The sequence below is a fragment of the Macrobrachium nipponense genome, chromosome 19 (assembly GCF_015104395.2).
Source record: "Macrobrachium nipponense isolate FS-2020 chromosome 19, ASM1510439v2, whole genome shotgun sequence".
Classification (NCBI taxonomy): domain Eukaryota; kingdom Metazoa; phylum Arthropoda; class Malacostraca; order Decapoda; family Palaemonidae; genus Macrobrachium; species Macrobrachium nipponense.
In genome coordinates, this window is record NC_061088.1 from 21,880,308 (window position 1) to 21,903,384 (window position 23,077).

Consider the following 23,077-nt stretch of genomic DNA (forward strand, 5'->3'; position numbering starts at 1 on the left):
TATATATATATATATCCATGCATACATAAAATATAAAACAGACCATCGAGAGCCACTGATGGCTGATGAAAGAAAAAGGTTGATAGTGAATTGCTTAAATCTTATCAAGACGCAGAGATCAAGATACAGCAACAAGTTTTTGTATTGTCTCTCATCGCAAGTTAATCTGTTTCGGTGATATTTTCTAAGGAACCGGAATTGGAATATAAATATATATGTGTGTGTGTATGTATACACACACACACACACACACACACACACACATATATATATATATATATATATATGTATATATATATATATATATATATATATATATATATATATATAATAATAGAGAGAGAGAGCAACATTCCTGCACAGGGCACCATATTTCGGAAGTTATATATACCAGCTGTAAGATGATTCGTACAATAAGATTGCATAGTAATGAGTAAACGGAATAATATTCATTTTTTTCCAGTATTGATAATAACTGTAGTTACCATTTAAACTGCAGGCAGTGGCATACGAAGGACAACCTCGTATTGAAAAATTTAAATGAAGAGAGAGAGATTATTGTACAATATCCTACTAACAAACCTCAAAATTCGGAAAAAAATGTTTAATTTTTCGTTTGCATCCCGTAAGGGGGTAGTGCCGTCAGTGCTCCTCACGCGGTGCACTGTAGGTATTACTTCGGGTTATTTGCAGTATCCCTTCGGCCCCTAGCTGCAACCTCTTTCATTCCTTTTACTGCACCTCCATTCATGTTCTCTTTCTTCCATCTGACTTTCCACCTCTCCAACAATTGTTTCGTAGTGCAACTGCGAGGTTTTCCTCCTGTTAAGGCCCCCATACACTGAACGATTGTCTGTATCGTTCGCAAAAACGCTGTGTATGGGCGTGTCTAAATGCAAAAGTAGGCGGGGCTTCGTGTCTGAACGATCTCAACGGGAATCCATCACGAGAAGGTTTCTGGCTTGCGACTTAAGTCTGTCATACACAGGTCGTTCAATGTATGGGTTTGTCTGCCGATATAACGCTGTCGCGCGCCTCTCTTCTGTATGAATAGTGTGTGTGTGTGTGTGTGTGTGTGTCGATAACGACAATCGTTCAGTGTATGGGAGCCTTTACACATTTCAATGAAACCTTTTACTGTTATTTCCGTCTTGGCGCTGAATGACTTCATAGGTCCCAGCGCTTGGCCTGTGGCCTAGATTTCATATAGTATTCTATGACGAGCAAGTCGCGCACTAAATAGTACGCGATGCTGACAGGATGGACATCCAGCCTTCCAGCTATGTCGTTACCTGGAATCTTTTAAATTTAGGTGCTGTATGCTGGAATGGAATATAAACTTTAGGCCAGGCGCTGTGACCTATGAGGTCATTCATTGCCTCTACGGAAATTGAGGATAAAAAGGCTTCAGATGTGAAACAGGAGGTGTTATGAAACATTTGTTAGGAGAGGGTGGAAAGTAAGAGGAAGAAAGAGAATATGGACGGAGGTACAATTAATGGAATGGAAGGGGTTGCAGTTACGGACCCACGGGACGCTGCAAAAAACACCTGAAGCAATGCATACAGTGCACCACGGGAGATATACAGTACGTTGCCGGACATCGGTTTTCACCTGACCAGAACGCAGAACTCCACATCAATAACCAACAAAAGATTTCTCACCAGACTTGAATGTGAAATTTCAGTTCTCCGGTCTCCCTCTGCCACTATTGAAAAATGGCAGGTCTGCAAAATCTCAGGAAGACCCAGTCTCAATCTTCGGTGACTGTGTGGCACAGTACGTTCCACTACGGATAATTCACACTTGAGGGTATGATATGAAGTACTGGGTAATGTTGTGTCTAGACCGTGTACCAACGTCTCAGTAGATAGCACTACTCTTCAAAGCGAGTCTTGCATAGCCGTCTGCGCATGCGCACCTGAGGATACCCCCTATCACAGGATGTTGTGGGTTTGTATGATAAGAGAAACAATTTTTGTTTTGCCATACTTTCACTCGCGTCAGCAAGTAAAAATCCTAAAGTTCTGATCGAAATATATCTTATTGCTAGGCGCAAGCGATACCGTAGGGTACCGAGACTTAGGTTTCGCCGATGGCTACGCAAAAATTTCTTATATCTTTTTAGCGTTTTTCTGATTCTTATCAACTCTTATCCCTCCTCAAAGACGTGTTTGGCATTCGTCCACATCCCGTCTTCGTCTTCACCGAGTTCTTTGAAGGGGGTAAACCATCGCCATCTTTGAATTCTTGGGTAAACCTAGTAAAAAGTTAAGGGTGTTTACTGTTTACAATTTTGCCGTATTAGCTATGGAAGGAGGGTGGGGGGTGGATTGTCTTACCTTAAAAGTCGTAATTAGAGGAGAGAGAGCTCTTTTCAAAAATGTAGGTTACAATTTCATATCGAGTATTGACAACATATAGAATATTACCAACTATTTACACTCAGGTTATACAACGTCGTACTAATGCTTCCATATTCACGGCAGAGAATAGGTTTGCTGATAAACTTTCTAAAGGCGGCCATACACATACGCGACTGGCTTGGGGTTTGTCCTGCCGGGATTAGCGCGCGCTCCAGTCCGCTTGGGTATTGCCCATACACGCAGAGGACTTGCTCTACGCATATTTTGAGAGGGCAGAGCTAATATGCAGTGGCCGTGTTCCTTTCAGTCCTGTAGTGTCCTGATATGGTGATTGTTTTTAAATCATGGCACCAAGTAAAAGGAAGATAAGTGCAATAATGATAATAGCACTCCTGCAAGATGAATACGAGCATGAAATATGCAAGAAAAATTGTAAAGTATGGGTGAAACCATGGCTAATAAAGAGAGGTTTTTACCATATGACTTAAATGAAAGAATTAAAAGAAAATAACCCGGAAGATTATAGAAATGATTTAAGAATGATTGATGATGATTGTAGTGTTCCTAATTTTTATTGCTGCTTCAGGTACAGTAATCGGGTAACGGAATCCATTCATTTAGTTTAGGAGGACCTCTGAATATACAATATGCTTTTCAGCTTTTTCATTTTATTTAACCAACGCAAAGTTTAACCTGCATTTGAGAATGTTTCTCTCTCTCTCTCTCTCTCTCTCTCTCTCTCTCTCTCTCTAGGTGATATGAAATGCATCATTATTAAACATACTTTACTTCGTATAATAGGAATCTAAATTGACTCTGGAGATGAATGAATTTGAATATCGATGAAAGGTGATATCGATCACTATGGACAGATTTCCTCTCAAATGCTTTACTAGTGAAATTCACAGTCGTTTAAGAATGTTAATATTTTTATCGCCCGTTTATCCTTTAAAATGTTTTACAAATTAATTGTAAAACTCATTTATATTAGTCAAAAGATACCATGAAAGGCTGGCAGTTTTGGCTTTCACAAAAGCTGTTTGCATCTTTATCTATTTGTTTTTACATAATTCCAGTAATTGCTCATAAGCTGCTTGTCTTTTTACTGGATTGGAATAATCCGAACTTCGTATTTTCCAAAAGCACGGTAGTGCTCTGTACAGGTCCAAAAAAATCAGAATGAAATCGTGAGATAAATACTTGACTGACTGCGACATCCTTTCACAACAGCAGTACTGCCCAGACTCCCACGGGGAAATAAGGTATTGTACAGTTGGATAAAAAAAAAAATCTGAGCGGTTTATATCGTTGTAATGAAGATTGTTGTCTCACTTGTAATATGTTTGTTTATTAAGGTTCCATTTAACTTTCGGCCAAGACGTTATCTTACCACCGTGTCTTTTATTGTATATTGGTCATATTCATTACACAACACTTAAAATGTATCAACATTTTAAAGTTATATTGGTATTGACGAAAATCACGAACATCATAACAGGATATTTTAACCTTATCATGTAAGCCAAGTTTACAGCATCGGTTGCAGTGCGTTTCGTACAAATTCTACAATAGGAAGCTATAAAGAGAAGTGCAGCAGCACTTGATTGAATATACCCAAAATCTCAGTGAATGTGTTGAGAGTCTCCGACACTTAGCTCCTCTCTCCTCTCTCTCTCTCTCTCTCTCTCTCTCTCTCTCTCAGCTATACCAGCTAACTTAGTGACATTATGCCATCTAGAAAACCCCCTTACCTCAGTATGCAGTTCTGATATGTCATTAGTGTATTCAGGAGAGGATCAGTGACCCAATAATGTCGAAGATTGCTCTTCCTGACAATACCCATAAGCATAACGAAAGCAAAGAAATTTCCCATCTCGGATACTGCAATGTCATACCACTCTTGTTCCCTTGAGTGTTCGCTTCATTTATTACCCCATTTCATGAAAAGGAGAGAGAGAGGGAGAGAGAGAGAGAGAGAGAGAGAGAGAGAGAGAGAGAGAGAGAGAGAAGGGAGGGGGAGGAGAGGTAGAGGGAAGGAAGAGTGGAGGGAGATGGTAGGAGAAGTTTTTTTATACTGTTGTGTTCATATCCATTTCTGGCTAATCGAACCTTTTGCCTCTTCATACAGGACAAGTGTCTATTCTTTATAATTTGTGATTCATGATATTCTTATAAATTACGGTACTGGGTGTAGTACACCATAGCAAAATCTCGTACTTATACGAATCTCAGTTACAGAGAAATAGGTTAGAGAATTCGCGAGCACTTTTACCGAGCTCATTTTACGAAGCAGTGCTCGCCGAGTATACAGTTCTCAATGTAATTATTAACAGGAACAATAATTACGTGAGCATATTAAGTGCAGCAGCACTTGATTGAATATACCCAAAAACTCAGTGAATGTGTTGAGAGTCTCCGACACTTAGCTCCTCTCTCTCTCTCTCTCTCTCTCTTTCTCTCTCTCTCTCAGCTATACCAGCTAACTTAGTGACATGATGCCATCTAGAAAACCCCCTTACCTCAGTATGCAGTTCTGATATGTCATTAGTGTATTCAGGAGAGGATCAGTGATCCAATAATGTCGAAGATTGCTCTTCCTGACAATACCCATAAGCATAACGAAAGCAAAGAAATTTCCCCATCTCTGATACTGCAATGTCATACCACTCTTGTTCCCTTGAGTGTTCGCTTCATATATTACCCCATTTCATAACATGAAATTAACGATTGGATCTCTCTAGAGTCAATTCCATTATAGAATCATTAAAAGCAGAATAATAAACTTTATTCCTGATATACTTTCATCAAAATCGAAGATGTGAGGCAAAAAATTATCACCACCAATCCTTTGCCACACAGGATTAGCTGGTTTGACATTTCTGACAACCTCCTAGGCCACCCTTACCTCCCCTCCCCCGCGCAGTTCATACAAATGGAAGACGAGCAGAGCAAACGGCCAGCAAGACCACTAATAAGGCACTAAGTAGACAGAAACAATTTCGATACAATAAGCTATGAAGGCGCGCAAATTTAAAAACTTAAGTACGTCACATGACGTAAACAACATTTGTGGGACGACTTCTGCAACACGTCATATGACGTGGTTGACCTTTTAGTTAACTGTTGTTTTTCTAAAATTATGTATGCACTGATATATTATAGACTATATATTTCGTTGACCTCAGGTGATAGGTGAAGTCATTTGGGCTTTCCTTATAGTGGCTGACATAAAGAGAGTATCATCTACTGAATTGACAGTTACCTTTTAAAATATCCTACAGAGCACATGACCCCTATACTCAGAAACGACAACGACGACTAAAAAATATACCACATTTTTACTCTTGTTCATATAACTTAGGTTTTAACCAAAGATACTACATTGAAAATATCAGTATATAAAGCACTACATTTCAAATAATGGAAACTATTTTAATAGACTCCAAGAAGCTAATAAGCGAAAATAAGCAGTGAAGTATCATATCTGTATCGGCCACACCACAGTGAACAAAGTATGCTGGTAAGGCAATTTGCCAATACTGTTACCGACCTCACTGTATGGAAACAGTGCTCGGCGAGTCATTCAGTTCTATAATTTAATGCTGTTAACAAGAAACGGTGATTAGGAAGACACATCAAAAACATGTGGGGCCTGAGTAAGTAGGAAAGTTTACTGCAATACTCTCAATATTGTATGGAGGCATTATGCCATTTTTTTTTACAGATACTTCGAATATTATATCAAGAATATCATGGTTATAATAAAAACTTGTTGTGAATTATGTTTATTAAAACATATAATCAAATAACTAGTGAGAACAAAATGAGAACATTTTATGTCCTATTACAAAAAATATAACATTTATATTATACAATCTAATACCTAGACCATCCACCCCCTCTCTCAGTCACTTCCCTCAATCTGTCGGGCATCGAATGAACAAGGTTGAAAATTTGCTGCGGTCTCCGTCTACAAATTTCCCACTGAGAGTTGATATGAGCCATGAGTTGCTGTGTTGTTCTCTCATGTTGCATTTTCCATGTGTTCACCATCTGGGCCCACACGTGTTCAATTACATTCATATCTGCTCCTTTTCTCGGCCATTCAAGAAGAAGCAGGTTATCCTGTCTGGCAAATCACTCTTGAACAACGCGAGCAATGTGAATGGGACTCTGGTCGTGCATGAACAGGATGAGCCCTGGTGGGAAGGGAAAATTCCTTTCTCGTAATGAAGGCAAGGAGGAGGTTTGCAGCAGCTCAACATACTTAGCTGCTGTAAATCGTCCCTCGACACGGAACACATCACCCATACCATGCAGACACACCCAGCCCCATACGTTGCAGGTGACATGGCCGGATCGAACCACCTCAACGATGTTACGGGGTTCATATCTGAATGAGAGAAAAAATGGGGGTATATAATATAAATTCTCAGTGATGAACAACACTGAAAGAATTCTATTGTCTAATTATTTATTTAATTATATTTGAGGAAAAAGAGGAAATGATGCCACTGTCCCTTACCTAATATTTATCTCAGAAATAGCACTCTTATTTATGTTTACTCCTTTATATATTTTGACAGTCCACTTCCGTGGAACAAAATCTGAAGATTAATAATTAATATAAAGAAGAATGCGATTGATAATTGATGCAAGTAATGATTTTGCTTATCATACCGAGTTCTATTTGTTTGCCAACAATGCAGCTTCCTGTGCGATGTGGACGAAAAGCACTTCTCGTCAGTAAAGATGATCCGGCCCCAAAAGTCCAAACCCTTATCAGCATGACGTTGGGCAAAATCAAGCCTTCCCGCCTTATGTCACTCCGTCAAGAGCTCCTTCGTCGCTGGAGTTCTGTGATGAATCTCAGCATAGTGGAGTCTGCGTCGTACTGTCATCGATGACACTTCTAATCCAAGGTCTTCACGAATGGCCTCGGCGTTGGTTAAGGGTTGCTCTCGAGCCGCCCTGATAATGGCGTCGTCCTCAGCTGGGGTGGTTTTCCGTGGACCCCCTGGCCTAGCTAAGAGAACATACTATCTTAAATGTTTAACTTATAATTTATATAACATCGCAATCAATTCTAGATTCTTCAAATTTTGTACTCGATGGATTGATCTTAATTTAGTAAACATGGCCGTATATTTTTGGTTTCAAAAGCATATCAAATAGAACGTGATTACATATTTCCATAATATTCTCAACTTAGTTGGTGGGCACAAATAAAATGCTCTTATAGGCTTAATTTTACTGAGACAACTCAATCGACTATCTAACTTTTTTCATGGTTGAGGTCGCCAAGGGCCAACCACCCACCGGTGTCGAAATATGGAGGTGCACCTGAAATATTACTGTGGTGTTGGAATGGCTGTGGATATCTGTATCTGTGGTCTAACCAAAATTATAATAGCGAGACGAAATACATTTAAGAAAGAAACTTTCACATTAAATAAGCAAGATTAAATAACCATGAACAATGTACCATATCCACCAATTATTCAGCGTAAAAAAACTTACACAAGTCGTTCAAGTTCCTACTCCTCCCAACTTCTTATCCACAAATGTACCGTGGTGGGGGACACACCAACATCACCTGCAATGGCTCGTATCAAGAAGCCATTGTCGCGTAAAGTGACAATTCGTCCTCGCAGCGCCAGATTTGTGTCCCTTCAATTCAGTGTGAGTGGTTATGAAGTCTGACACATTTAAAAATCCTGCTGACGACCTCACCTCCACTGGGATTCAGACTCTGTTTCGAGTTGAGTAAAACAATACCATGCTTCATATATCATTTATCGTTCCTTGATTGTAGGATTAGCCAATAGGGATCATAATCACCATGGTATGAAATAAAGATACTACCGTTAAATATAATATGCTCACGTAATTATTGTTCCTGTTAATAATTACATTGAGAACTGTATACTCGGCGAGCACTGCTTCATAAAATGAGCTCTGTAAAAGTGCTCGCGAATTCTCTAACCTATTTCTCTGTAACTAAGATTCGTATAAGTACGAGATTTTGCTTTGGTGTACTACACCCAGTACCGTAATTTATAAGAATATCATGAATCACAAATTATAAAGAATAGACACTTGTCCTGTACGAAGAGGCAAAAGGTTCGATTAGCCAGAAATGGATATGAACACAACAGTATAAAAAAACTTCTCCTACCATCTCCCTCCACCCCCTTTCTCTTCCTTCCCTCACCTCTCCTCCCCCTCCCTCTCTCTCTCTCTCTCTCTCTCTCTCTCTCTCTCTCTCTCTCTCTCTCTCTCCTTTTGTCATGAAATGGGGAATAATATGACAAGCGAACACTCAAGGGAACAAGAGTGGTATGACATTGCAGTATCCGAGATGGGAAATTTCTTTGCTTTCGTTATACTTATGGGTATTGTCAGGAAGAGCAATCTTCGACATTATTGGGTCACTGATCCTCTCCTGAATACACTAATGACATATCAGAACTGCATACTGAGGTAAGGGTTTTTTCTAGATGGCATCATGTCACTAAGTTAGCTGGTATAGCTGAGAGAGAGAGGAGCTAAGTGTCGGAGACTCTCAACACATTCACTGAGTTTTTGGGTATATTCAATCAAGTGCTGCTGCACTTCTCTTTATAGCTTCCTATTGTAGAATTTGTAGGAAACGCACTGCAACCGATTCTGTAAACTTGGCTTACATGATAAGGTTAAAATATCCTGTTATGATGTTCGTGATTTTCGTCAATACCAACATAACTTTAAAATGTTGATACATTTTAAGAGTTGTGTAATGAATATGACCAATATACAATAAAAGACACGGTGGTAAGATAACGTCTTGGCCGAAAGTTAAATGGAACCTTAATAAACAAACATATTACAAGTGAGACAACAATCTTCATTACAACGATATAAACAGCTCAGATTTTTTTTTTTTTTTTATCCAACTGTACAATACCTTATTTCCCCGTGGGAGTCTGGGCAGTACTGCTGTTGTGAAAGGATGTCGCAGTCAGTCAAGTATTTATCTCACGATTTCATTCTGATTTTTTTGGACCTGTACAGAGCACTACCGTGCTTTTGGAAAATACGAAGTTCGGATTATTCCAATCCAGTAAAAAGACAAGCAGCTTATGAGCAATTACTGGAATTATGTAAAAACAAATAGATAAAGATGCAAACAGCTTTTGTGAAAGCCAAAACTGCCAGCCTTTCATGGTATCTTTTGACTAATATAAATGAGTTTTACAATTAATTTGCAAAACATTTTAAAGGATAAACGTGGCGATAAAAATATTAACATTCTTAAACGACTGTGAATTTCACTAGTAAAACATTTGAGAGGAAATCTGTCCATAGTGATCGATATCACCTTTCATCGATATTCAAATTCATTCATCTCCAGAGTCAATTTAGATTCCTATTATACGAAGTAAAGTATGTTTAAGAATGATGCATTTCATATCACCTTGAGAGAGAGAGAGAGAGAGAGAGAGAGAAACATTCTCAAATGCAGGTTAAACTTTGCGTTGGTTAAATAAAATGAAAAAGCTGAAAAGCATATTGTATATTCAGAGGTCCTCCTAAACTAAATGAATGGATTCCGTTACCCGATTACTGTACCTGAAGCAGCAATAAAAATTAGGAACACTACAATCATCATCAATCATTCTTAAATCATTTCTATAATCTTCCGGGTTATTTTCTTTTAATTCTTTCATTTAAGTCATATGGTAAAAACCTCTCTTTATTAGCCATGGTTTCACCCATACTTTACAATTTTTCTTGCATATTTCATGCTCGTATTCATCTTGCAGGAGTGCTATTATCATTATTGCACTTATCTTCCTTTTACTTGGTGCCATGATTTAAAAACAATCACCATATCAGGACACTACAGGACTGAAAGGAACACGGCCACTGCATATTAGCTCTGCCCTCTCAAAATATGCGTAGAGCAAGTCCTCTGCGTGTATGGGCAATACCCAAGCGGACTGGAGCGCGCGCTAATCCCGGCAGGACAAACCCCAAGCCAGTCGCGTATGTGTATGGCCGCCTTTAGAAAGTTTATCAGCAAACCTATTCTCTGCCGTGAATATGGAAGCATTAGTACGACGTTGGATAACCTGAGTGTAAATAAAGTTGGAAATATTCTATAAGTTGTCAATACTCGATATGAAATTGTAACCTACATTTTTGAAAAGAGCTCTCTCTCCTCTAATTACGACTTTTAAGGTAAGACAATCCACACCCCACCCACACCCTCCTTCCATAGCTAATACGACAAAATTGTAAACAGTAAACACCCTTAACTTTTTACTAGGTTTACCCAAGAATTCAAAGATGGCGATGGTTTATCCCCTTCAAAGAACTCGGTGAAGACGAAGACGGGATGTGGACGAATGCCAAACACGTCTTTAAGGAGGGATAAGAGTTGATAAAAATCAGAAAAACGCTAAGTCTCGGTACCCTACGGTATCGCTTGCGCCTAGCAATAAGATATATTTCGATCAGAACTTTAGGATTTTTACTTGCTGACGTGAGTGAAAGTATGGCAAAACAAAAATTGTTTCTCCTATCATACAAAACCAAAACATCCTGTGATAGGGGGTATCCTCAGGTGCGCATGCGCAGACGGCTATGCAAGACTCGCTTTGAAGAGTAGTGCTATCTACTGAGACGTTGGTACACGGTCAAGACACAACATTACCCAGTACTTCATATCATACCCTCAAGTGTGAATTATCCGTAGTGGAACGTACTGTGCCACACAGTCACCGAAGATTGAGACTGGGTCTTCCTGAGATTTTGCAGACCTGCCATTTTTCAATAGTGGCAGAGGGAGACCGGAGAACTGAAATTTCACATTCAAGTCTGGTGAGAAATCTTTTGTTGGTTATTGATGTGGAGTTCTGCGTTCTGGTCAGGTGAAAACCGATGTCCGGCAACGTACTGTATATCTCCGTGGTGCACTGTATGCATTGCTTCAGGTGTTTTTGCAGCGTCCCGTGGGTCCTTAACTGCAACCCCTTCCATTCCATTAATTGTACCTCCGTCCATATTCTCTTTCTTCCTCTTACTTTCCACCCTCTCCTAACAATTGTTTCATAACACAACTGCCGGTTTTACCTCCTGTTTCACATCTGAAGCCTTTTTATCCTCAATTTCCGTAGAGGCAATGAATGACCTCATAGGTCACAGCGCCTGGCCTAAAGTTTATATTCCATTCCAGCATACAGCACCTAAATTTAAAAGATTCCAGGTAACGACATAGCTGGAAAGCTGGATGTCCATCCTGTCAGCATCGCGTACTATTTAGTGCGCGACTTGCTCGTCATAGAATACTATATGAAATCTAGGCCACAGGCCAAGCGCTGGGACCTATGAAGTCATTCAGCGCCAAGACGGAAATAACAGTAAAAGGTTTCATTGAAATGTGTAAAGGCTCCCATACACTGAACGATTGTCTGAACGATTGTCGTTATCGACCCACACACACACACACACACACACACACACTATTCATACAGAAGAGAGGCGCGCGACAGCGTTATATCGGGAGACAAACCCATACATTGAACGACCTGTGTATGACAGACTTAAGTCGCAAGCCAGAAACCTTCTCGTGATGGATTCCCGTTGAGATCGTTCAGACACGAAGCCCCGCCTACTTTTGCATTTAGACACGCCCATACACAGCGTTTTTGCGAACGATACAGACAATCGTTCAGTGTATGGGGGCGTTAACAGGAGGAAAACCTCGCAGTTGCACTACGAAACAATTGTTGGAGAGGTGGAAAGTCAGATGGAAGAAAGAGAACATGAATGGAGGTGCAGTAAAAGGAATGAAAGAGGTTGCAGCTAGGGGCCGAAGGGATACTGCAAATAACCCGAAGTAATACCTACAGTGCACCGCGTGAGGAGCACTGACGGCACTACCCCCACTTACGGGATGCAAACGAAAAATTAAACATTTTTTTCCGAATTTTGAGGTTTGTTAGTAGGATATTGTACAATAATCTCTCTCTCTTCATTTAAATTTTTCAATACGAGGTTGTCCTTCGTATGCCACTGCCTGCAGTTTAAATGGTAACTACAGTTATTATCAATACTGGAAAAAAATGAATATTATTCCGTTTACTCATTACTATGCAATCTTATTGTACGAATCATCTTACAACTTCCGAAATATGGTGCCCTGTGCAGGAATGTTGCTCTCTCTCTCTATTATATCTATATATAATATATATCTATATATATATATATATATATATATATATATATATATGTGTGTGTGTGTGTGTATACACACATACATATATATTTATATTCCAATTCCGGTTCCTTAGAAAATACCACCGAAACAGATTAACTTTCTTTCTCTCTTGTTTGTTCACTATTTTTGTCAATTTGCGTTGCCTCATAGGAGTTGCTTGACTGTGTGAAGTTCTATCCGAGCGCGCGCGCGCGCGTGTTCACATTCTTCGAAGACTATACCTAGCTTTTTATCAACTTCACAGTTCATCGATGTCACAAACCGATTACGAAAAAAAAATATTAAAGTCCTCGGTTATGAGGCAAATCATCACATAAAAAAGCATTTGATAACATTATCCTGCATTTATTATCACCACTGATAAGTGTTTTTCTTTTTTCTCCGCAGACACAGATAAAACAAACTTCAACTCGTAAATAAACTGTTGCCACAACTCCCAGTGTCGTTGACGGAGAGCAAAGTAAGTTGTTGCTGTTGTTTCAAATTGCTCGAGCAGTTGGTGGGTGTAAAAGAAGTTTGTTGCACAAAAAAAAAAAAAAAAAAACAGTTGAAGTAGAAATTAAGTTGTTGAAACGGCTAGGGTTTAAAAAAGTTGCAGAAACCGCTTACGTAAAAGTAAATTGTCTTGATGCAGATACAACTGACGTAAAATTAAGCATTAGGAAAAGCTGCTGCTTTTGCTCTTTTTGTTGCATAAAAAACTATGCGTGAAGGATTCTATGATGTTGGCTGTTTCTCGTTTTAGAAACAACTCAATTAAATTGAGTTTTCATTGTTCCTAATGTAGGAACACCTAATATAAAATTTTGCCTGTAAAATTCTAGTTTCAATAATGGTTGGTGTTTGTGTGTGATGTGCGTTCTTTTTATAATAATTCAAATCTCCAAACACACTGAAACTAAGCTTGCCAGAAACGACACGGAAATCAATACATCTCATCAAAACCCGCTGGAAAACCTCATCTAAATGTAGAGTATACGGGATACGAACGGACCTCTAACTCTGCACAGAAATATTGGCAATTAATGAAATTTGTTTGCTTGAGCAATATAGAAAAGGGTGTGTATGATGCATTGCTGTTGAAATAATGAGAAATATTGGCAATTAATGAAATTTGTTTGCTTGAGCAATATAGAAAAGGGTGTGTATGATGCATTGCTGTTGAAATAATGAGAAATATTGGTAATTAATGAAATTTGTTTGCTTGAGCAATATAGAAAAAGGTGTGCATGATGCATTGCTGTTGAAATAATGAGAAAATGTACAGAGATAATGAGAAATTTCCCGTCTTTTGTATATATTTTGACGTTCCTCACATGCAGGCTGGTTCTAAATACGGCGGCGACCAGCTGAGCTGGATGAACCTAAAATGAAAAACAAAAAATGGTAAAGTTCTCATTATCTCATATATTTCTCTGATAATCTCACCTGTATACTGCAGTATACACACCCTTTTCTATATTGTCAAAGAATTTCATCAGTAAACAACATCTCCGTGAGGAGCCATGTCTTAAAAATAGTTTCTTAGTAAAAGAAAAAAAAATCAATTTAAAATATCACACAAAAAATACACCTGAAAACCCTAATTTGAACGAGTACTCCTAACCTAACCTAACCTAACCTAGGGCATCAAGTAGCTACTACCCAGAATACCCGTATGCTAAACAAATCATGAAGAATTCACTCCTGTCATTCCTAAACTAGATGAGATCTGCCTTATGATAGTTTGCAGATATAATGATTTACGACAACCCTTTCTTAACATGTTCTTAAATACCAGTTTCTATTACAGACAAAGCACGAATTCGTGTCGTAACACATGTAGTAAGGACCCCGTAATAGGCTTGTCTTAGGAACATTACTTGAACCATATAGTCTCAAAAAAACGCCGTGAGTTCAGGCTTATCTTAGAAGTTAGACACAAGAACAAGGCCCCATGAAGAAAATTACGCTCTGTTTGACGACGATGGCGAGCCACAGTCCAGCTGTTCACGTAATGATTCCAGGCCTTGTAAATATACGCGCAATCACTGGGTGCTAGCCGACAACCGTTAGATCTTAGCTATGTTTGAACTGGGAGAGCATAGGTTCATGCATAGCCGAGGAATACCATTATACCACTACGTAAAAGAAGCGGCGTTCGTATTGGGCCGCTGGCCGATGGCGGTTACATTATACTCTCTAGATATGTCTCAAATGTCTCTTCACAAAATTGAAAAAAACAAAAGACCATGTTTACCTGGCACTTCCAGCTATTTTATCACAAAAGTAAGTTCACGGAACTGACAAAACAGAAGATTTAAAGGGAGAATAATAATCAGTGCTTATGGGTCTAGGCATAGTCGTTTCAATAGTTTCTGAACTGAAATAAGTGAAGAAATAACATTTTTCGTTGTTTATCACTGTTGAAACAACCACTTTCAAAGCGTAACATTGAAATTAATCTGCAGTAGCGGAATCAGCCCGAATGATCTACTATGTTGATTCCTCGGTTACCAGGTTCCCTTCCTTCCGCCTAATCATGTCTAGTAATTGCTCAGCGCAATTCGTAACTTTCATTCATTTTAATTTTTTTTTATCAGCTGTCCTTGGTAGACGAATTAATCTGTAGATGGTAAATTTAGCGGCCTGAACTGTTATTATTTCATCTTTTGGAGATTTTTTAAAGAATTATTTTGAATATGTCGTATCCCCTTCTCGAATCTTTTATTTTCCTTTCTATTACCTTTCGTAAACCTTTCCATTTTCGTATGAATCTTTTGTGTTCCTCCCCTTTCCGTGCCCAATAATACATGACACTTTCGCTACCACGATCTGTGCCTCCATGCATGACTATGAATGAGGGTGCTATCTCCACGCCCAAAAGTAGGGGGTTGTGGTGGGAGGGTTGTTTATTATGGTGGTCATTATACAAATTAAGCTATTTTGTTAGGCTACACATTAGGCAGAAGTGAATCCCTGAGTTACCGTTTATGCTACCCGTCCTAGAACAAACTGGAGGAACACGATTTTTCTTATTTATTTATTCATAATTTTTACATTACCTCCTGATATCTTCAGACAATTTCAGATGGACCCTGAAGGGAAAGGACCCCGAGGGAGCTACAGCATGCAGGACTTCCTCCTCAGCAGCGAGGAGCAGCAGCTCAAGTTCCTGCTGCTCTCAGACCCCAGCCTTGAGTCTAAAACTGCCCACAAGAAGGAGCTCTGGACAGTCCAGCTCATAAGTTTCCTGAAGGCAGTCACATCCTTCAGTAGGGCCGCTGTTCGTCTGACTTTGGTAAGGGCCTAACTTTGGCTTCTTGAACCCCGTTATAACTCACCTTGATATTAAGCAATAATATTTATTATTTTTCATAATTGTTATGACACTTTCAAGAACTTTTATTAATTCTTTTTTAACTTTGTGCATTAGCGGTTTTTTCTTTTTCGTTATTGATCGATTTTGGTTTACTAAGTCATATTTATGCAAGAATACAACTCCACCTTATATAATTCACTGAAAAGTGTTTCTGAAAACAGTAAACACTTTATTAAAGGAGAGCAAAACACTAGATGCAGACGTGAAATCAGACCGAGAAGAGCAGGAACCAGAGGCTGAACAACAAGAGGGAGAGAGAGAGGAAGAGGAGGAGGAAGAGGCTGGAATTATACCTCCAGAAGAGATAGACATGGTGAGGAACCATCAGCATCATTTTACTTCTTCTGTATTTACAGAAAACCTTAGGAATAATATACATACATAAATACATACTTACATACGTATAAATATATATATATATGTAGATCATATATATATATCTATATATATATATATATATATATATATATATATATATATACATATATATGCTGGTAAAATGTTGTGGAAAATGACAATTTATAAATGTTTTTAGCTTAACCGCCATAATTATTCCTGGGAATCTAGCTTTAAGTGGTCATGATTGCATTTGCATCTGTGTAACATCATTATTCATTATATTTCCGTGACTGGTGGATCTGATCGACAGACTTTCATGACGTTCATATTTTTTTTCGTATTTATAAAATCCCAATCTTCATACTGGTGTAATAATTGGGATTTCTTCCAGAAAGTGACCCCTAGAATTTTCGGGGGGTCATTAACTAGCACCGATAGTTCTTTGGGGTCATTATCTTAATGATGTTTATTATGGTGGCCGTTATACATTAAGCTATTTTGTTAGGCTACACATTAGGCAGAAATGAACCCCTGAGTTACCGTTCATGCTACCTGTCCAAGAACAAACTGGAGGAACACACGATTTTTTTTCATTTATTTTTTTATTCATAATTTTTACATTACCTCCTGATATCTTCTGACAATTTCAGAAGGACCCTGAAGGGAAAGGACCCCGAGGGAGCTACAGCATGCAGGACTTCCTCCTCAGCAGCGAGGAGCAGCAGCTCAAGTTCCTGCTGCTCTCAGACCCCAGCCTTGAGTCTAAAACTGCCCACAAGAGGGAGCTCTGGACAGTCCAGCTCATGAGATTCCTGAAGGCAGTCACATCCTTCAGTAGGGCCGCTGTTCGTCTGACTTTGGTAAAGGCCTAACTTGCTCACTCCTTTGGCTTCTTGAGCCTCGTTCCAACTAACCTTGATATTAAGCAATTATATTTTTTAGTTTTCATAATTGTTATAACAATTTCTTTACAGTTTTTTTATTCTTCTAGAACTTTTATTTATTTTTTAAACTTTGTGTATTAGCGGTTTTTTCTTTCTCGAACCGGAGGCTGAACAACAAGAGGGAGAGAGAGAGGAAGAGGAGGAGGAAGAGGCTGGAGTTATACCTCCAGAAGAGATAGACATGGTGAGGAACCATCAGCATCATTTTGCTTCTTCTGTATTTACAGAAAACCTAAGGAATAAAATACATACATAGATACAGACATACATGCTTGTATATATATTATATATATATATATATATATATATATATATTTATATATATATATATATATATATACATATACATATGCTGGTATGATGTGAAAAATGACAATGTATCTATAAATGTTTTTAGCTTAACCGCTATCATTATTCTTAGAAATCCTGGTTTAAGTTGTAATGGTTGCATTTGCATCTGTGTAGCGTCATCATTCATTATATTTCCGTAACTGGGGGATCTGATCGACACTTTCATGACGTTCATATTTCTTTTTTCTTTCGTATCTATAAAATCCCAATCTTACTGGTGAAATAATTGGGATTTCTTCTAGATAGTGCCCCAAGAATTTTCAGGGGTCGTTAACTAGCACTAATAGTTCTTGGGGGTCATTATCTTTATTATGTTTACAGTCTTTTGTTTATGTTTTTACGGTAATCTCCAACGGGCTGGTACTAAACAGGCCGCAAAGGGGGTCACTATCTAGGAAAGATCCAAATAATTGCATTCATATGTACATATCATAATTGCTTTCATATTTGTGCACTTGAACAGAGAGCCCTCGAGCTTCTGATTCGCCTGTTGGAGGAATGGGAGATCAAGAGGATGCGACACTTCTCCGAGAAGAACACAGACAAAGACGCACCAGGTACTTTTCTAAAGTTGTGCCAGGGGCTGGGATCTCTTCGGGAAGAGCGTGTTCTGTTGGTATACCTGAACCTGATGGGTTGGAAGGAGGCGCATTCAGTTTGTAACAGGAACAAAGTCAGAATTACTTGTTTGTAGATACTCATTTTCAAAATGTCTCCATTCAGGTTTTTTTTTTTTTTTTTTTTTTTTGACGTCCTGCTTATTATTCCTAGAAAAGGTGGTGGCGATGGAAGGCATTAGCCTTCAAGTTCTCAGCAAGCCTCTTGATTGAGGTTGCCAGACACACGCCCTCTCTAACCCATGGCCCCCTTAAGCAAGGCCTGGCGGAACATTTGTGACGTCATCACTTGTAGTGCTACCTGGGTCATACCAGTGATTCACTGTTATTACTTTCCCACCAGTTCTTACCAATATCTGTTTGTATTTACACTTTATTTATTCATATTACTGTCTTACCTTATCAAGATCTCAACAATCCTGCTTTTATTTATTCATTATAGGAACATGACAATCAATAACAATTGGACTTCGTACTAGACTTCTTAATGAAGTCTAACCCGGGTTGTGACCGCCTCAGTCACCTAATTATTATCACTGGTATTCATAATGACTGTACAATCTTATTGAACTTGTCAATAAGTTTGCACACACACACACACACACTGTAACAACGTGGGAAGCGTAAAGCAGAAGATATGTACTGAAACGTAAATTATGAATTAAAAAATTTAAGGATAATATTTCACAATGTAGTTATGAGCAATGGGATTCGAATACAAGACAGTGACCATAACAATACAAAAGCTATGACAAAGCCCCAAGCTTGTGGTTTCTAATAGTATAATTTGAAATAACATACAGCCATCTAGGTAACAAGATACGTACTTGCAATGTATTCCAACCAGACACACGGTAGCTCAGCTGATGCTTTGATTTTAAAAATATAGTCTTTTCATCGTTCAGGGCAATAGATGACAATCTAGCCTTAAGCAATAATTGGCTGTGGCAATGCTAAAGCTTTGAAGATATCAGGGCTGGAAGAGTTAACCACAGTCAAGTCACAAAAGGTTCACGGTTCATGTTTCATCCTTACAGATATTTCTTCTGGCGTTCTGAAAGCTGAGGAGGCCAGACTGAATGACGACGGTCCTCCCCCTGCTGTAGAGAGGCAAAAAGAAAAACAAGAGGCGAAGACAAATTTACCCAAGAAAACCAGCAGATTCCTGAGTGACACTGAAACCCCGGGCAAAGATGCCCAACGTCAAAGGTCGCCAGCGTCGGTGCCCACCAGGATTCAGGCGGCAGAGCCTGGCAAGCTGACAGAGGAATACAAGAAACCTATTCCCTACCCTAATTTTGGATGCCTTTATTCGGAGATTTTTCGTGAAGACCCCAAACCTTACTCTAAGCTTCTGCTTTCCCGAAATAAAAGTGCTCACCCACTTTCCCTCAAGTCTCCTCCTTCCATATTTACGTCTCCCAACGGCAATATTCTGAGAACACCTAAATCTGTTTCTCCTTATAAACCTACATTATCCAATCACATAATTTCCGGAAAACCTTATAACTCAGACTTTTTTCCTCACAAACCTGCATCTCGCAGTGACAGTACTGTGAGAACACATAATTCTGCTCTCCCTTACAAACCTGCATCATCCAATTACTTAATTTCAAGACCGCCTTCTATTTCAGGATTTATTCCTTACAAATCTACATCTCCCAATATGAGAATGCCCTCTCATTCAGGCTCTCCTCTTCACAAACCTACATCATCCACTGATAGTGACATTATTGCAAAAACATCTACGAGTAATTCAGGCTTTCCTCCTCCTCCTACATCATCCAATGATATTAGTGTAAAACCACCTAATTCAGGATTTCCTCCTCACAGACCATCATCACCCACTGACATTATTGCGAAAACACCTTCTACAAGTAATTCAGGCTTTCCTCCTGCCAAACTTACATCAACCAGTGACATTACTGCGAAAACACCTCCGAGCAATTCAGGCTTTCTTTCTGACAAACCTACATCATCCACTGACATTATTGCAAAAGGACCTTCTACCAGTATTTCAGGCTTTCTTCCTGACAAACCTACATCATCGACTGACATTACTGCAAAAGCACCTTCTACCAGTATTTCAGGCTTTCTTTCTGCCAAACCTACGTCATCCACTGACATTACCGCAAAAGCACCTTCTACGAGTAATTCAGGCTTTCTTTCTGCCAAACCTACATCATCGACTGACATTACTGCAAAAGCACCTTCTACCAGTATTTCAGGCTTTCTTCCTGACAAACCTACATCATCCCATGACATTACTGCAAAAACACCGTCTACCAGTATTTCAGGCTTTCCTTACAAACCTACATCAACCAGTGACATAATTGCGCAAACACCTACAAGCAATTCAGGCTTTCTTCCTGACAAACCTACATCATCCACTGACATTATTGCGAAAACATCTTCTACGAGTAATTCAGGCTTTCCTCCTCACAAACCAACATCATCCACTGACATTGCAAAATCACCTTCAGGCTGTCCTCACAAACCTACATCATCCACTGGCGTTATTGCGAAAACACCTACGAGTAATTCGGGCTTTCCTCCTCACAAACCAACATCACCTATTAACATTATTGAGGGAATCTTTTCTAATTCAGGCTTTCCTCCTTCCAGCCCTACATATTCCAACAACGACCTTTCAGGGGAACCCAGTTATTCTGCCTTTCCACGTCACACGTCTACTAGTTCTTTTTTCAATTCACTCGACAAATTAGTAAACACCTTTGACAGAATACCCTCACTACAACCAATCTCTCTTTTGAACACAGACACATCTCCCATTGATAGTTTTTCTCGTGAACCTTCCAGTCCTATTTATGGTGGTTCTACAACGTTTCGTTCTACAGCACCTTGTGAACCCGTCTCTCGTTCTACCCCAAAGAGCCTCTGTGATATCCCAGTGCCACCTGATACAAATGATCAGTATATTTTCATCCCTGAACACACTCGTGGTGCTAGCAGCGTCTCGAGTTACCATAGAAAAGACGGCACGTTCGTAAGGGGGTATGAACGAGGACCTTGCGTGGTGAGGGAGCACTGGCGAAGGAAAAATTAACACTTCTTTTGATAGCGTCATGGGTTCCTTGTTGCTATTCGCATTAACCTCTCGGGAATTCGCTTGAGAGAAGGCAGTAGAGAAGGCGTAGCAGGCAACCGACCCCTTAATGTAGGGATAACGGTGGGAAAGAAGAAGAAGAATTCGCTGTAATTTGTTGTGTCGTGGCTGAATTTCCCTGGTTCGTGAAACTACTGCTAAGTATTTCAGGAAGCTTGAGTCATCGTTTTTTGCCAATATCTTACAAACCAATCGAGTGATTGGTATGGTACTTTGAAACAGAGTTTCTCACGCCCTCCCTTCATTTTTGATAAAACAAAATTCCATGTCCAAACACAGATTTTAAAGACACGTTATTCTTGAATTTTAGGACATAGCCAAACCTAGCCAGTCCAGATTTACGAATTCATTCGGATATGCACTCTCTGGGTACTTCCCCCCTCTACCCACCCTTCCTCATTCTTTAAACCTCATTTCCCCGTCTGTCTTTTCATTCATTCTCCTCCCCACCCCCCCACCCCCTGCCCCCCCCCCCCCCTTCCCCGCCCGTCTCTCTCCATCTCTCTCTCTTCGCAGTATTTTTTATGTAATGGAATGTTTCCAGGCACATGTTAGCATTGCAATTTTCGCTTACTCGGGGAGTAAGCGTACAAACTTCTTTGTTGTTGTTGTTGTTGTTGTTATTAGGATGTCATACGGAAAAACCTCAAAAGGTCTGAAAAAAAGTGTTTCACAATAAGTTAAAGATACAGGAATTTTAGGAAAGGATATTTATGATTTATTTATTAGAACGAAAATGTAAAAAATAAATAAAGTGCATGTTAAACAGTAGAGAAAAACTATTTCTAAGAAAATATAGCGTTTATATTTATTTTAATTTTCGTTGGTGAAACAACGCGCTATTTGACCATAGATTTTAGCATGTACCACGAGTATGCTGGAGGTCGGATCGCGCCTTGTTCAAGTGAGCAATGTAGGATGAAATGAGCTAATGACCTACTTGGTTATTCAGAAATTGGGGGGTTTCCGAAATCTTTGTAGTTGATGAATGAAATTCGGGTCTGTCAAGAGTATTTTGTTTTATTCATTTATCCTTTTTACATTACTATTCCAGACTTAGTATCCATTTCACAAAGGTGGATTGATAACGAGAGAAAGAAGGGTCGGCGAGGGGAGGGGGGTGTTGGGGGGGGGGGAATAAGGGAAAGATAAAACTTGACTTATTGACATAGTATTTTACATCAATGATATTGTGTGCATTGTGTCAAATGGTTATGACCTGTTCTATGATTTTAACCAATTATTTTTTAATTTCATATGAAAACAGCGAATTTAGAATGAACATGAAATAACTTTTCATCACAAAATCATGCGAACAAAATAAAAACAATCACATTCATGAAGAAAGTAACGTACGATACGGTGTGTAGTTCCTCACTGGATGAGTCGGTTGCGTACTCGCCTACCAACGCGGAATCAGAGGAATGTATTTCTGGTGATTAGAAATTCACTTCTCGATATAACGTGGTTCGGATCCCACAATAAGCTGTAGGTTCCATTGCAAATTAACCAATTGGTTCCTTGCCAGGTAAATAAAAATGTGGGCAATCGGGCCAGCCATATACACACACACACACACACACACACACACATATATATATATAATATATATATATATATATATATATATATATATTTATACATATATATATATATATATATATATATATATATATACATACATATATATATATAGTATATATATATA

The 23,077-nt window shown here is 39.0% G+C and overlaps 1 protein-coding gene across 2 annotated transcripts; it reads left to right on the forward strand.

Annotated features, from left to right (window-relative positions):
• The first annotated feature begins 10,994 nt into the window (after positions 1-10,994).
• On the forward strand, positions 10,995-22,940 carry LOC135214820 (mucin-2-like). Of its 2 annotated transcripts, none has more exons than XM_064249209.1 (8): positions 10,995-11,231; positions 13,018-13,090; positions 15,691-15,910; positions 16,170-16,304; positions 16,981-17,190; positions 17,381-17,458; positions 18,089-18,182; positions 19,280-22,940. In XM_064249209.1, exons 3-8 carry the CDS (start codon positions 15,701-15,703, stop codon positions 21,307-21,309), a joined length of 2,757 nt encoding a protein of 918 aa, XP_064105279.1. In that variant the 5' UTR covers positions 10,995-11,231; positions 13,018-13,090; positions 15,691-15,700; the 3' UTR covers positions 21,310-22,940. The 2 variants fall into 2 exon arrangements, with proteins under 2 accessions (XP_064105279.1, XP_064105270.1); XM_064249200.1 differs by having other exon boundaries at positions 15,701-15,910.
• Positions 22,941-23,077: the final 137 nt, after the last annotated feature.